The sequence below is a fragment of the Henckelia pumila genome, chromosome 1 (assembly GCF_033568475.1).
Source record: "Henckelia pumila isolate YLH828 chromosome 1, ASM3356847v2, whole genome shotgun sequence".
Taxonomy (NCBI): Eukaryota; Viridiplantae; Streptophyta; class Magnoliopsida; order Lamiales; family Gesneriaceae; genus Henckelia; species Henckelia pumila.
In genome coordinates, this window is record NC_133120.1 from 57258225 (window position 1) to 57272692 (window position 14468).

At 32.6% G+C, this 14468-nt stretch overlaps 1 protein-coding gene across 3 annotated transcripts in view; it reads left to right on the top strand.

The window, feature by feature from the left end:
* Window positions 1–10895: 10895 nt before the first annotated feature.
* The window catches only part of LOC140874762 (potassium transporter 4-like), a 29639-nt gene continuing 26066 nt past the window's right edge, over window positions 10896–14468 (top strand). Inside the window, exons 1-7 of one of the 3 annotated variants that reach the window (XM_073278146.1) lie at window positions 10896–10966; window positions 11151–11192; window positions 11728–11891; window positions 12540–12780; window positions 12860–13105; window positions 13529–13579; window positions 13672–13932. In XM_073278146.1, the coding sequence (XP_073134247.1) occupies window positions 11736–11891; window positions 12540–12780; window positions 12860–13105; window positions 13529–13579; window positions 13672–13932 (955 nt within the window). In that variant the 5' untranslated portion in view covers window positions 10896–10966; window positions 11151–11192; window positions 11728–11735. The other 2 variants (XM_073278147.1, XM_073278145.1) reach the window with 2 other exon arrangements.

A 14468-nucleotide genomic window follows, 5' to 3' on the forward strand; every position in this document is an offset into this window, starting at 1 on the left:
TTAAGTTATTTTGATATGGTTATATCACTACTGAGTTTAAGCTTTGAACTTTTATACTAAATTGATATGTAAATTATGGGTTATGTTTTCGAACGTTTACTCTGTTAAGTGCTTATGTTTTATTTAAGATTAATGCAAGCTATAGTTGCAGTTAGTAGGTGATTCAATGCAGGGTCACTACATTTATCTTCATTTAACGATTGTCTCTATTGTCTTTAATTCTTCTGCGTGCTTTCATAAATGTGAGACAAGTTTAATGCTGAAAATGGGTAGTGGTAGTTTTGACTTGTGAAGTAGACTTCTTGCATATTTTATTTTGGCAATCTCTTGAACATTAACTTCTTTCGCATTTATGACTCTTAAATGCTCTGCTTTCTTCGACGTATAATGTTGTGACTTTGCATGCACAGCTCCTGATGAATGTATTTTAGATTTGACGCTTTGTCTGATATATATATTTCTGCGAAACTGTGACTGTTAAAGAAGTTAGGCATTTTAGGTAGTCTTTTTGAAACGTGTGACTGGACAAATGTGGCTTGTTTAGGCAGTCGAGACTTCTTTGAGTAGTCGGGCTTCTTTTGAGCAGTCGAACTCATTTGACTTGTTCGAATGACAGTTCAAACTATAACAATGAGCGGTTTTTTGTAATCACCAAAATAAAGGTCCTAACAAGGGCCTTTCCAAAAGAATGAAAGTTTAATGTGCATATCGGCACAAGGCTGGTATGGAACGGTACACATATTGGCAAAAAGCTGGTATGGTCTGTAACAAATTATATGATTGTTGTACAATGATCGTGATCACGGGATCCAAAGGCTCTAATGAAGGAACTGAATTTATTTTTCTATGCATGATTATGTTGTTAGATGCATCCAAAACATGTTTTAAGATTTTATTATGTATAATTTAATACACATGTATTTTTGTTGAGTCTTTAGACTCGCTATAACTGAACGGTGCAGATGAAAATGAAGAAATTAATGATCTAAAATTTGGTCATGAGGCTGATTAGTCGAGGAGGCAAGAAGGATTTGATTGGCATGGATGTTCGAGAACCTTATGTCAAGCATATTCACAAAAGTTAATGCATTTTATCAATATTATGCATGTTTATTTGGAACTCATGCTTTAGCATGTCATTTTAAGATCAAATCATGTTTTAAATACGTTATTTTGAGATCGCATATTTTTATAGTTTCAAGTTTTGCATGTATAAGGAAGTTCTTGCGTTTTCGTATGTGTTAGCCTCATTGTGTTCAAAGATATTTTATACAAGTTTTGAGTCATGGGATTTTGAGTTGTTTAATTGAACTTGATTTTACGCACGACTTATTATACTTACAAGCATGATTCATGTTTTAAAAGAATGAAAAAAAAAAATATTCGGCATTTTTTCACATTTCATATTTTTATTAGCATGAGTGAGAAATACGGGACATCACAAGGAATGCCCGAGAACCTTATGTCAAGCATGTCCACGAAAGTTGATGCATTTTATTAATGTTATACATTTTTATCTGAACTCGTGTTTTTGCATATCATTTTAAGATCAAATCATGCTTTAAATACGTTATTTGAAATCGCATATTTTATAGTTTCAAGTTTTGCATGTATGAGGAATTTATGGCATTTCCGTATGTGTTAGCATCATTGTGTTCAAAGATATTTTATACAAGTTTTGTGTCATAAGATTTTGAGTTGTTTGACTGAACTTGATTTTAAGCACGATTTATTATACTTACGATCGCGATGCATGTTTTACAAAAATAAAAGAGTATTCCGCATCTCATATTTTCATAAGCATGAGTGAGAAATACGGGACGTCATATAAGACATCACTTTATACGGGATCATGTCATGAACAAGAAGATAATGTTGGAATACATCTCGACCGATCAAAAAAAAAGCTGACATTTTCACCAAACCACTACCATTGAAATAGAGTACTTAGCAGATGGAAATTGTTGTGCTAAAATCCTATGGATTCAACAACTTAGAGATTATGGCACCCGCTCGAGTTAAAACCCTCGAACCATCTTCCGTACTATGTGCGGTTCGACTGTTTTCAAGTGTTGAGAACTTTGGTCAAGTTTGGCTAACACAACTCGGCCGGTTGACATCGTGTTTGAAAGAAAATTTTTAAGTGTATATTTACTTCCTCTCTACACACACAACCAATCCCAACAACAAGTAAGAACATTTATATAATAGAAAAGGGTTCACCAAAATCAGTTTTAAATGACACAATACTTTTATTAATAATATATATAGTACAGATTATAAAATAGTAGAGATAATAGAGAAATAGATATATATCAAATTTAGAGGATGTTTGGAAGAGTTTAAAAGCTCTTTAAAATAACTATACTTGAGTTTTTAAGCTCTGAAATTTTGTTTGGTAAAATTTTTTAGAAACAACTTATAATATATTAAAATAAAATATTTTTAAAAATTTTGGGTACTCCATCTTTTTTAAAAGATCTTATTTGAATCTCTTTTAAAGACAAAATTATCCTTATGTATTTTATAATATTTTAAATATACCCTTAACAATATATAAATTACTTAATATCTAATTAATTTTATTATTAAAAAATATTTATTTATTTATTATTTTTTAATATAAAATCTATGAAACTAATATAATTATTATTACGAATAATATATTTGCTTTAATAAAAATAATTATTAATTATCATGATAACATGATTATTCACACAATTTTTATATTATAAATACTAGCGTTTCAGAGCACACGTTGCGTTTTTGTACAATCATGATTTTGTTTCATAAATTTTTTAAATAAATTATAAAATAAGAAAATTTGTGAAAAAAAAACGAAAAAACTAAATAAAATTTTGACAAACAAAAAAACCAACTAAATGCCTTATTGGTATATTAAAAAAATATTTCACCAAAATTCAGTTATTATTCACCATCTATCTTGATTAACAATACAGATTTTCGTTACTAAATAATAAATTAATAGTGATTATTATACCGATTATAACTATAATGATATAAATAATATTAATTATTACTATTATTATTGTATTGGTATTGTTAAGAAATCAGTTGCCTAAGTTTTGGTGTTTAACAAAACGACGTCACACATCAACAACAGCACCAGAAGACCGCAAAGCATAAAAGCTCAAAATAACAGAAGCAAAAGCAAAAGCAGAAACTCAAATAACAGACATTAGGAAAAGATCAGACCAGATCAGAACATCTTATTAATCAGTCCAAGCTTTTATCCAAAGTTCTCTAGTACACTGACTTGCACAGCCACAGTGTACCGCTATACAGTAAACTAAACGACTATTAATCAACGGATGTATTTGAATCAAGACGACTGTTATCTTGCATCTATAAAAAGAGGCCACAACATTCAGAACAAGACACCGGCTTAGAATAACTCACTTCACTTACAAAGAAGCAACTGAACACTTTCAGTTGTTATATACATTCATGAAGAGTTCAACGCTTACAAAAGAAGATCATTTACAAAAGCCGAAGAACACTAGCACACGCATGAAGATATAACAGATCTTTTAGGATCACTTCGTTTTATGTGTTGAGTTATACAATCTCTGTAAACTAATCAGTTGAGTGAACTGACCAAAATACTCTTGTAAGAATCAGTAGAGAACTGATTCATAGATACTAGGACTCTCAGTTGTAGGCAGTAGAATAAGTCCTAGATGAAGTGGATTGTTGCAAGGGTTGTAATACTCAAAATCTTCTAGTAGTACCTTCTGGAAGAACCATAAGAAGGGGTGACGTAGGATCAGTTGAGTCTTCGAACATCCAGAAACAATCCTTATGTCATCACCTGCTTTTATACTCATTATCATTCTCCAGTAGATTCAGATAGGGGTGGCAAAAATTCTCGAAATCCCAACCCATCCCGAATCCCATCCCATTCCCGTCCCGAAAAATCCCTACCCGATATTTTCCCGACCCGAACTTTCGGGATTTTTCCCGTCCCGATTAATATCGGGAGAGGGACCGAGAAAAAAGCCTTATCCCGACGGGATTTTCGACCCATCCCGATTAATATAATAATATATTTTATTAATATATGAAACTAAATATTATTATGTTTCAACTTATATAACAATTAATTATGGATTTAATTTGTATAATTTTTATTGTTGGAACGATCGAATCGTGAAATCACGAAATGACATTTTATTATTGTGTATTTTTTTAAAAAAATAAATTAATAATTTAATTAACTCATATTTATACTTATCTAATTAGAACAAATATGTAGAACAAGAGATCAATTTGACTATCTATTTAACAAAATTTATTTATTAATTGTATCCGAATATTTTATTATTAATTATCCGATGCACTTTTTTTCTAACCAAAACCTTGAAGCATTATTTGAAATATATCTGGAATATTTTAATATTATATGTTTTAAGTTGAATATTTACTTTTTATTATAAATATAAGTTTCTAAATAGCATTTTTTTTTGTTTTTTGAAGGAAATCTCGAATATGAAAAAAAATTTCGGGATTTCATCTCCCTACCCGACGAGATCCCGAACATTCGGGATCCCAAATATTCGGGTCCCGACATGTGTCGGGTATGAGATCGGGAGATAAAAATTTTCCAGATTTTTTTCGGGACGGAAGTTGAGTAGGAGGGTTACGGGACGGGTCCCGACCCTATTCGACCCCTAGATTCAGATGATGCTAGTCAAATCTCCCAGTTGACCATTTCCGCACAACCATATCTTGTTGGTTGACTTCTGGAGATTCAGAGAAAAAGGAGAGTACAGCGGCTAACACTACTGAACTCGCTGCTGGACCAGTAGATGCCTTTTAAGTCTTTCCGTATAGCAAGGAGCTTCTCATTATTTGTTCTACCCCAGCAGCAGCATTTCGATCCTGACAAGTGGTATCAGAGAGAGGGTACATTTTCTCTTTCCATAATGACACATACCAGAAGACATGTTATGAAAGAACAACCCATCCAAAACCTTTGACAGCTGCAACTTCAAGGTCATCTCTGTCTACCTTACTGTTAAGAATCCTTAACAAAATTTTGACAAAGAAAGAAGAAAGCACAAATGCTGAGCTAAAGATTACCACAAACAACTGAAGTTTTTTACCAGCCAGTCTAGAAGCAGATTCAGTGTTAATATCAACGAGTGCCTCGTTAAGACTGGAAAACAGCATCACGACTAAGTTTTCTCATTCCCTATCTTTTAATCTATTACATTTTATTTCATAGCAGTAGATAATAAGAACATAATAGGGAATGTAAATAGATTTCACTTTTGAATCCTAGCTACACATATCTCTCTTAGGATAGACATTTTCCACGAATCTATCCAGACATCCAAATCTACTGATGGACTTTCTAGGATTACTTGATCAGTAGAAATTTTGCATAAAACCTTGTATCGCTTGATAAGTGAAAGAAGATTAACACCCTTAGAACTAAAAATCTCTTCAGCTTTTGTTGCACCCAGTAGCCGCTTGTACTTCTCATACTTGTGATGTCTCTCCTTTGGATAGACGACCAAACAATTTTTGGTAAACTGGATACTTACCTCCAACAGATTTACCCTCAGTGCAACTTCTCTTTTAACATAATCCCTCCGTCCCGATTATATAGTCCTAATTTTTTTTTCACACAGATTAAGAAAAAATTATTGAAAAAGCAAATTTTATACAAACTTCCTATTTTATCCTTATTTAATGTATTAAAAATTATTGCACAATTTTCAAGATATAGTTAATAGGGCTATATTAGTAAAGGAGTGTAAAACTGTATATGACTATATATTTGGGATAAACAAAAAAGGAAATGTGGACTATATAATTGGGACGGAGGGAGTATTTTTTACGCATGAACACATCCATGATCAGTTATGGTGCATACAAACTTTTATTTCCTTTATAGATATAGATATCAATATAATTAATATGACTGTTGGCATGCTCACATTTTCCAATGACAAAACAAAGTGTCAGAAATATGAAAGGATTTCTAGTCTCGAAGAAGTATAAACGCTCAGACACGTCAGATCAACGAAAGTAGACCAGAAGCTACAGGATCAACTATTGTTGACCATTGCAGCAGATATCAGCAATAACAGAAGCAGAAGCCGAAAATTAGAAAGTTCAGAATTCATCTCGAAAGAATAATTGAAGATAGGAGAAATTTTAGCATTTCAAACGACATTACAGATTATACAAATTTGGTGAACAAAAATCAATCATTCAAAACTATGCTCTCTCATCCAATCTTTTTATTTCTTTTTCGTATTTGTGTTTGCCTTATAAGTTGTCTCTTTACGTATTTATGCATAAGTAACAATGTGTAAAAAATGAAAGGATCATTTTAGTGAATAATAGCAAATATCATTCATAAATGTTGAATTATAATTTCTATCTCTATCTCCATCTCTACCACCTCTTTCTAGAAATCTATCCAAGCGATCATTCACCTTCTGGAAATACACCATGGCGAGTAAAGAGATTCAAAATTTGAAGTTCTTTTTTCAGTACCAGTAGACAGATACCTTCAGAACTTAGTACATATGTTGTGTTGGTATTGTTAAGCCTATGCTTGTACTTCTTGAATCTTATTCTCTCCTCTGGCCGAAGAAGTACAGCTGTGACACCCGCAGCCAAAAAATTCCTAGGACGGTACATACGCAATATGGGTGGTTAATACCTGAAAGATAGAAATCCCAACAAAAAGAATGGGCGACGGGTGACATGAATAAACCGATTCCACACCGGAATGAGAGGTACAAAAGATTTGATATGTACAACTCATATCAAGAAGGTGCATCTTTTTTTCGGGAGCTCATTACATAAGAACTCCAATGTTAACCGTGCTTGACTTGGGGCAATTTCCCATGGTGCGTGTGAGTGAGGACATAAGCACGCTGAAAAGACTCGTCTTGATACAGTGGGACGTTACAACAGCACCCCGTGATTGCAATGTTATTGCCTTCGCCTTGAGTACCTCAAGCTTCCGAAACATGAAATCCTCAAATCCTTGCTTTTGCGCTTGGATATCATTAGACATTTTAATACCTACTGTATTGTGTATTTTAATTTTATGGTTCAAAGTGTCCTTTTTATAGACGCACTCACAGTATACAAAGAGTTGTATAGATACTTGCTCACTCTTTCCAATGATGTGACATGCATGCTTAGGAATATGAAGACTCTCTCTCTCATTGGAAGCTGCAACAACCAAAAATTCGCATGACATAAAGATCTATCGAAATTCGCATGGTTCAAAGTGTCCTTTTTATAGACGCACTCACAGTATACAAAGAGTTGTATAGATATTATACGATTAAGACTAAGCCTTCTTAATTTTTTTTTTTGCTCATTCATATCGATTATACTTAGTTATGTCTTAGAATGTTAATAGTTAGTCAAGTTGTGATCAATTGTAATAAATCAGAATAGGAGCAACATTAACAAGGAAACAAAATTAATTAATATTTGCCTCCTAGCATTACAAATTTGTCTTTCAACTGCCATCTTCCACAACCTCACATAGATACCTAATTCACTAGCTAAAGCCCTCTGGTATCTTGGATGTGCAGCAAGCTTATCTAGAGAACTTAGTTCCTTCATTATTGAAAGAAGGTAGACGCCATCCGGGCTAAAAACCTCCTCAGGATTTGTTGTACCAAGTCTCTGCATATACTTCTCCAATCTTGCAATCGCTTGCCGAGGGGATGTTACTAGAACTCTTCAGAAAAACTCTATCTTGGCCCATAGTAACAATATTTTTTGTTGCAACTTCATCCTCACAAATATGTCTAAACACCTCCATAATTTATTTTATGACTAAATTACTCTTTTATGGATGAAAATTCGAATATAAAGAACTGTTTTCATGTCACTTTTTCATGAAATGACATGTACTAACAGATATAAAGATACCCTCTTTGGAAACATCGAAATCATAAAATATAAACTCTTCAGAAATTCTAGACCAAGGATAGACTACTACTGAAAAGACATCCCTCAGCAAGAGAAGTTGAGTCCAATCAACAATAGCAGAATACCAAATGACTAGACTTCAGTAGAAGCAATAATTGAGGGGGAACGTTAAACAGATATGTTTCCCAACTATCAAAAGAACAAATCAGTAGATCCAAATCAGTATCCTGATTAGTGGTATGAAGACACTCACCAGTAGCATAATCAACAACAGACAAGAACCTCAGTATATTCGAAATATCAATCGAAATATCAAGATACATCAGAACAGCATCAGACAACAGCAGATTCATCTAACACTGAAGTTTTTTTGAAGAGTCGATGTGTTTGTCAATGACAAAATAATACATTGCTCTTAAGTTTTGTCAAACACCAAAAAGGAGAAAATTGTTAAGAAATCAGTTGCCTAAGTTTTGGTGTTTAACAAAACGACGTCACACATCAACAACAACATCAGAAGACCGCGAAGCAGAAAAGCTCAAAACAGCAGAAGCGGAAGCAAAATCAGAAACTCAAATAACAGACATTAGGAAAATATTAGACCAGATCAGAAAATCTTATTAATCAGTCCAAGCTTTTACCCAAAGGTGTCTAGTACACTGACTTGCACAGCCACAGTGTACCGTTCTACAGTAAACTAAATGACAAGAAAACTACTATTAATCAACGGATGTATTTGAATCAAGACGAGCGTTATCTTGCAGCTATAGAAAGAGACCACAACATTCAGAACAAGACATCTGCTTACAAGAACTCACTTCACTTACAAAGAAGCAACTGAACACTTTCAGTTGTTTATATACATTCAAGAAGAGTTCAACGCTTACAAAATAAGATCATTTACAAAAGCCGAAGAACACTAGCACACACATCAAGATATAACAGATCTTTTAGGATCACTTCGTGTTATGTGTTGAGTTATACAATCTCTGTAAACTAATCAGTTGAGTGAACTGACCAAAACACTCTTGTAAGAATCAATAGAGAACTGATTCATAGATACTAGGAGTCTCAATTGTAGGCAATAGAATAAGTCCTAGCTGAAGTGGAGTGTTGCAAGGGCTGTAACTTGTAATACTCAAAGTCTTCTAGTAGTACCTTCGGGAATATCCAGAAGGAGTGGCGTAGGAGCAGTTGAGTCTCCGAACATCCAGAAACAATCCTTGTGTCATCTACTGCTTTTATACTCATTATCATTCTCTAGTAGATTCAGATGATGCTAGTCAAATCTCCCAGTTGACCTTTTCCGCACAACCATATCTTGTTGGTTAACTTTTGGAGATTCAGAGAAAAAGGAGAGTTCATCGACTAACACTGCTGAACCAGTAGACGTCTTTTAAGTCTTTCAGTAGAACAAGTAGCTTCTCACTATTTGTTCTACCCCAACAACAACATTTCGATCCTGACAGGTATTATCGTAATTATTATTATCATGTTATTGTTATAATAAAATTATTACTATAATATCTAATAATTAATTATAATAATTATTCTTATAATTATATTAATAACAATTACTATTATATTAATCAAAATATAAGATTAATTTTACTATATTATTATAGTATATAACTTTTAATTAACTAACTTTCAATTAATGATGAAATTTGAGATAAAATTACAATTATATCATAATTTAATTCACAACAAAATCAAAATTATTAAGCATATTAGTCATTTTATATGACATTACCTTTCCTTAGCCATTAATTTTTTTTATTTACCAAAATAACATTAGCTTTGTGGGTTTAGTACATGCCGCCCGCAGTGCACTACCCTGCAGGTGACGTGTAACCCCATGATTGGTCAAAAATAGTGGGTCCCACTGATTTTACCCAATCATAAGCCGCCACGTCACCCGTAGGGCACTACCCTGTGGGTAGCGTCGACTCAACCCGCTTTGTGATATTTGGTGTCTTTTCATTTATGAAAATGTCACCCACCTATAAAATTGTTGTATTTGTTGTGTTTTAACGACCATTTATTTATGAAAACACTATTTTTTTGTATTTTTTAATTTTACAATTTATTTATTTTTTTTTTGGTTTTTTCTTAAAAAAACACGGACAATACAAGCTGGCAACGCTTGCACAAAAATACTAGTCTATATATAATATATTGCATGTACATGTTAAAAAATAACTATTTGTATTAATTTAATATTGTCATGACCTTTTAATAATTATCACAACAAAAAGATCTTATAATATCAAACACATCAACAACTTTAAACATCACTATCTTATTTTATCCAAAAACTTTAACAACCTAGTTTTAAAATAAAATCATACAACTTTAAATCTCATCAAGCAGATTATAAGACATAAAAAATTATAAGTTGTTTTAAATAATTTTAGCAAAACATCCTCTTTGGAAGCATTTATTTGAATTATTATTAATAATAAGATTATTCATTTAACATGACATGACATATTATGTTTTACAGTATAAAAAATGTAAAATAATTATCGAAGGAGAGAACCTCAAGGATGTATATATAGGATTTCTATTTTGACATAAATTTTAATTATAGTGATAGTTTTTTTTAGCATTTATTAGAGATGTGAAAATAGAAATTGGATTTGAAATTGTAATTTTGAAAAAAACAATTAAAAAATAATGTGAACATACCTATCTTTATATGAATAAGAAACATTTTGAAAAAAATAAATAACTCTATTTTATCAACATAAGTTTTGTAACTAAAGTTTTTTGTTCAATTTTTGTCCTACAATTTAACTAATATCATATTTTAGTTCTTACTATTATATTTAATCATAAAATTAGTACGAGTAGTGAATACTTATTTTGTTTACATATTTAAAAAATCGGGGATTAAAAATATTAATTTCCAACGTTGAAGGACAAAAAGTATTTAGTTGGAAAATATGAAGACCGATAAATGTTTTTCCTTTTTTTAACTATCATTTTCATTTTGTCGAATGTGCCATCGCTATTGGAGGGGAAAAAGGTTAGATTTCAATTTTCATATTCCGATTCTCTCAAATTTCCACTGTTTTTGTCGAGAATATCATTATTTCAATTATTCCCTTTTATTGTTTTATGATGCGTCTGATTACGCGTATCACGACCAACTGTAAATGATGTATGAATAAGCTGGGTTGATTTGGAGTTTCCCATTTTCATTTCGCCAGTGATTTGGAGAGAATTCAAATTTCTCTGGGTTTCTTTGTCAGGTATGTGCAGACGTCGACGCTGATAGATTTCTTTCTTTCTTTCTTTTTCTTTTTTCTTTTTTGGGGTTGTTTATTTTAAAATTTGTTGTGCGTGTGTGTTGTTGAGGTGGGATGAGATGCTCGTTATTGAGTACTTAGGTTTGATATTCTTTATTTATTTGAGTTTATAAATTGGTGGTCATGGTTGTCTCTCTCTTGAGTTTGATCTTCAGAAGAATGGTGAGATTTTCTTGCATTCCGAAGGAAGTTTATTTGTTTTGAGTTTTGGAGCTGTTAATGCTGTTTTTTTTTGGCTTGTATTTTATTTTTTCTGCCTGTTTGTGATTAAAGTTTTGAGTCTGTGGTTTTTTAGTTGATTAATATTGATATTATTTATGAAAGCATGTGGCATCTAGCTATTTATTATTGACAAACCTGTTGAATATCTTTTAATCTCGTCAACGATGCTGAAGATACCAGATTGTACTACGTTTTTCATGATTATATTTTGATGGCTCTCAAGAAGAAATGAAGAATTATTTAAAAATTTTGATAGGCTAGTAGATGAATCAAGTTGTCATTGACAATGAAGACGATACCGACAGAAACCCACCTCCACGGGCAGTTGGCACAGGTCCAGAATCAAATAATCCAAGTCAGCAAGATTGGCGAGCTGAACAAGACCAGATAGATAGAAGCAGAAGAAAGTTGATGTCGAAGGTAGAGATAAACAATTTACCTTATAATTTAAGGAGGGAAAAATAAAGCTTTATCAATAGTTTGTAAGGCTACAATGATGAAGAATATGTATCTTGCAAGACCTAGCAATTTATTGACGCATGTTAACTGTTAAGCTGGTCAAGAAGGCTGTTGCGCAGTCCGAAAGATTCCAAGGATGCTTCTGATATGTTTACGACAGCAACTGTGAGAAATTGATAAAATTGAAGGTCTACGACTACCAGCAGTTCTTAGTATTTAGAATTTGGATGTTTGTCATAGAATTATTAGTTATATGTGAATGAGATATATTCCGATATTAATAATCAATTTTTCCATTGATAATGGTAATGGTTAGCTGACTGTCATGACCAGGTAACCAGCCCAATGGAGATCACATTGTCAAACCGATTATTTCTCTTCGAGCTTTTTATGTGGTCCTGTAATGGGAAAAGAAAAACCAGATTTCCTATCCTTTTGCTCAGTGAAATCTTAAAAAATTTTCTAGTGACAATTCTATTGAAGTTTGAAAAACCAAATGCAAAAGTACTTTTTCTTGGTATAAATGTGCTCAATAAAAAGAACCTAATAATGGAGATGGCGTTAATGATTAACAAACATGAACTGAAGTGCTTGTTTGTGGCTTTGCAGTTTCGCTTGGTGAACCTTTCTACCTCACTTGTGCTAGCATACCAAAGCTTTGGGGTGGTTTATGGGGATCTGAGCACTTCACCACTATATGTGTACAGAAGCATATTTATTGGGAAGTTACATGATTATCAGAATCCTGATACAATATTTGGTGCATTCTCATTAATCTTTTGGACTTTAACACTCATTCCGTTGCTCAAATATGTAATGGTCGTACTAAATGCTGATGACAATGGTGAAGGTGCAACAACCATTCTCAATTCGATGATTACTGATCCAAATTTTCTGTCATAATTGACCTAACTATACATTCATTTTAGGTGGGACATTTGCTCTGTACTCATTGCTTTGTAGACATGGAAAGCTTGGCTTACTGCCTAATCAACAAGCAGCAGATGAGGAACTTTCAGCTTACAAGTATGGTCCTCTGGGACAGTCTTCAACATCATTAATATTAAAGAGATTTCTTGAGAAGCACAAAAACCTTAGGACTGGACTGCTGGTTGTAGTGTTACTGGGTGCTGGCATGGTAATAGGTGATGGTGTAATTACACCTGCAATGTCAGGTATTGTTGAAATAAGACGTAGTCATGATTTTATGTTGTTAGATCCATTATTAGTAGCTTCAATTCATGTTGTAAGATCACCTTGAGTGGCTTTTATCCATCTTTTTGTTACAGTTAGGCACACATGTTCAACTTTGCCCTCAAGTACAAAGAATTGCATATGAGTATATTTAGTCGTCCTTCAAACTAAGCAATTAGTGGCTTGATTCTGATAAAAATAAAAATGAACTATTGTTTGATAGCACAGTAACAGTGTCAGTCGCAAGGTGACCAGTTTTTAGCCCACCACCATCCAGTGTTAATAAATTAGTTCATTAGCAACATACATAAATCGTCGTGATTACATTCGCATTTTCTGGTCTCACCTTGAAACCTAATTCAGTTAGCCCAACTAATTTCCTTGATATAAACATTTTATTGCAGTACTATCATCATTATCAGCTCTAAAAAGAGCTGATACACGGCTGGACCAGGGTATGCATTATTCTACTATTTTTCCTCCTGGCTTTGCTAAAGTTCTAATATCTTGCTTGAGTTACACATGAATATGGAATTTTTATATGCAGGTGAAATACTTTTAATTTCTTGTGTTGTTCTGATTGGCCTATTTGCTCTACAACATTGTGGTACACATAAGGTCGGTTTTCTGTTTGCACCAGTAGTTATTCTCTGGCTGCTATCAATTTTCGGTATTGGGCTGTATAATACAATACACTGGAACCCAAAAATTGTGCTTGCTCTTTCTCCACATTATATTGTCAGATTCTTTGGTCAAACCGGTAGAGATGGGTTCATGTCACTTGGGGGAGTCCTCCTCGCAATAACAGGTAAATAGAATCTTAATTTTTTGCTTTCTTTCTAAGAAGTCATAAATAGATGCCTGCATGTGAAATTGCTTGAGTTTTGAATTTAGCGGCTCTCTTCTGTGGTGATCGATGGATTAATTCTACACCTCTATTCAATTTAGATATAGTTATTATTAGTTTAAGTTAGATAACTGAATTAAGAAAATATTAAACTACAAGCAATAATTGAATAAAGAAAATAATATAACAAGTTTTCAATGGCTTTTACTAAATAATCTAATGTGAAACATTAAATTAACTAGCATGTAAATCTGTGATTCACTTGGTGAAACATGACACATGATTTGAACTTGAGAAACTGATTTCAACATATAACTGAAATTCTTTTTATAAATTATTAATTTAAAAATCAAGAATTTGTTCTATTGTATTTGAGTTTATCTTTAGCAATAGAGTTTCTTAGGACTCTTGTATTTATAAGGCACTTATTTGGAATAAAAGACCAATATGAATTTTTCTAAAACAAAGGTGTGCATAAAGAGATTGAGAAGTTCAAT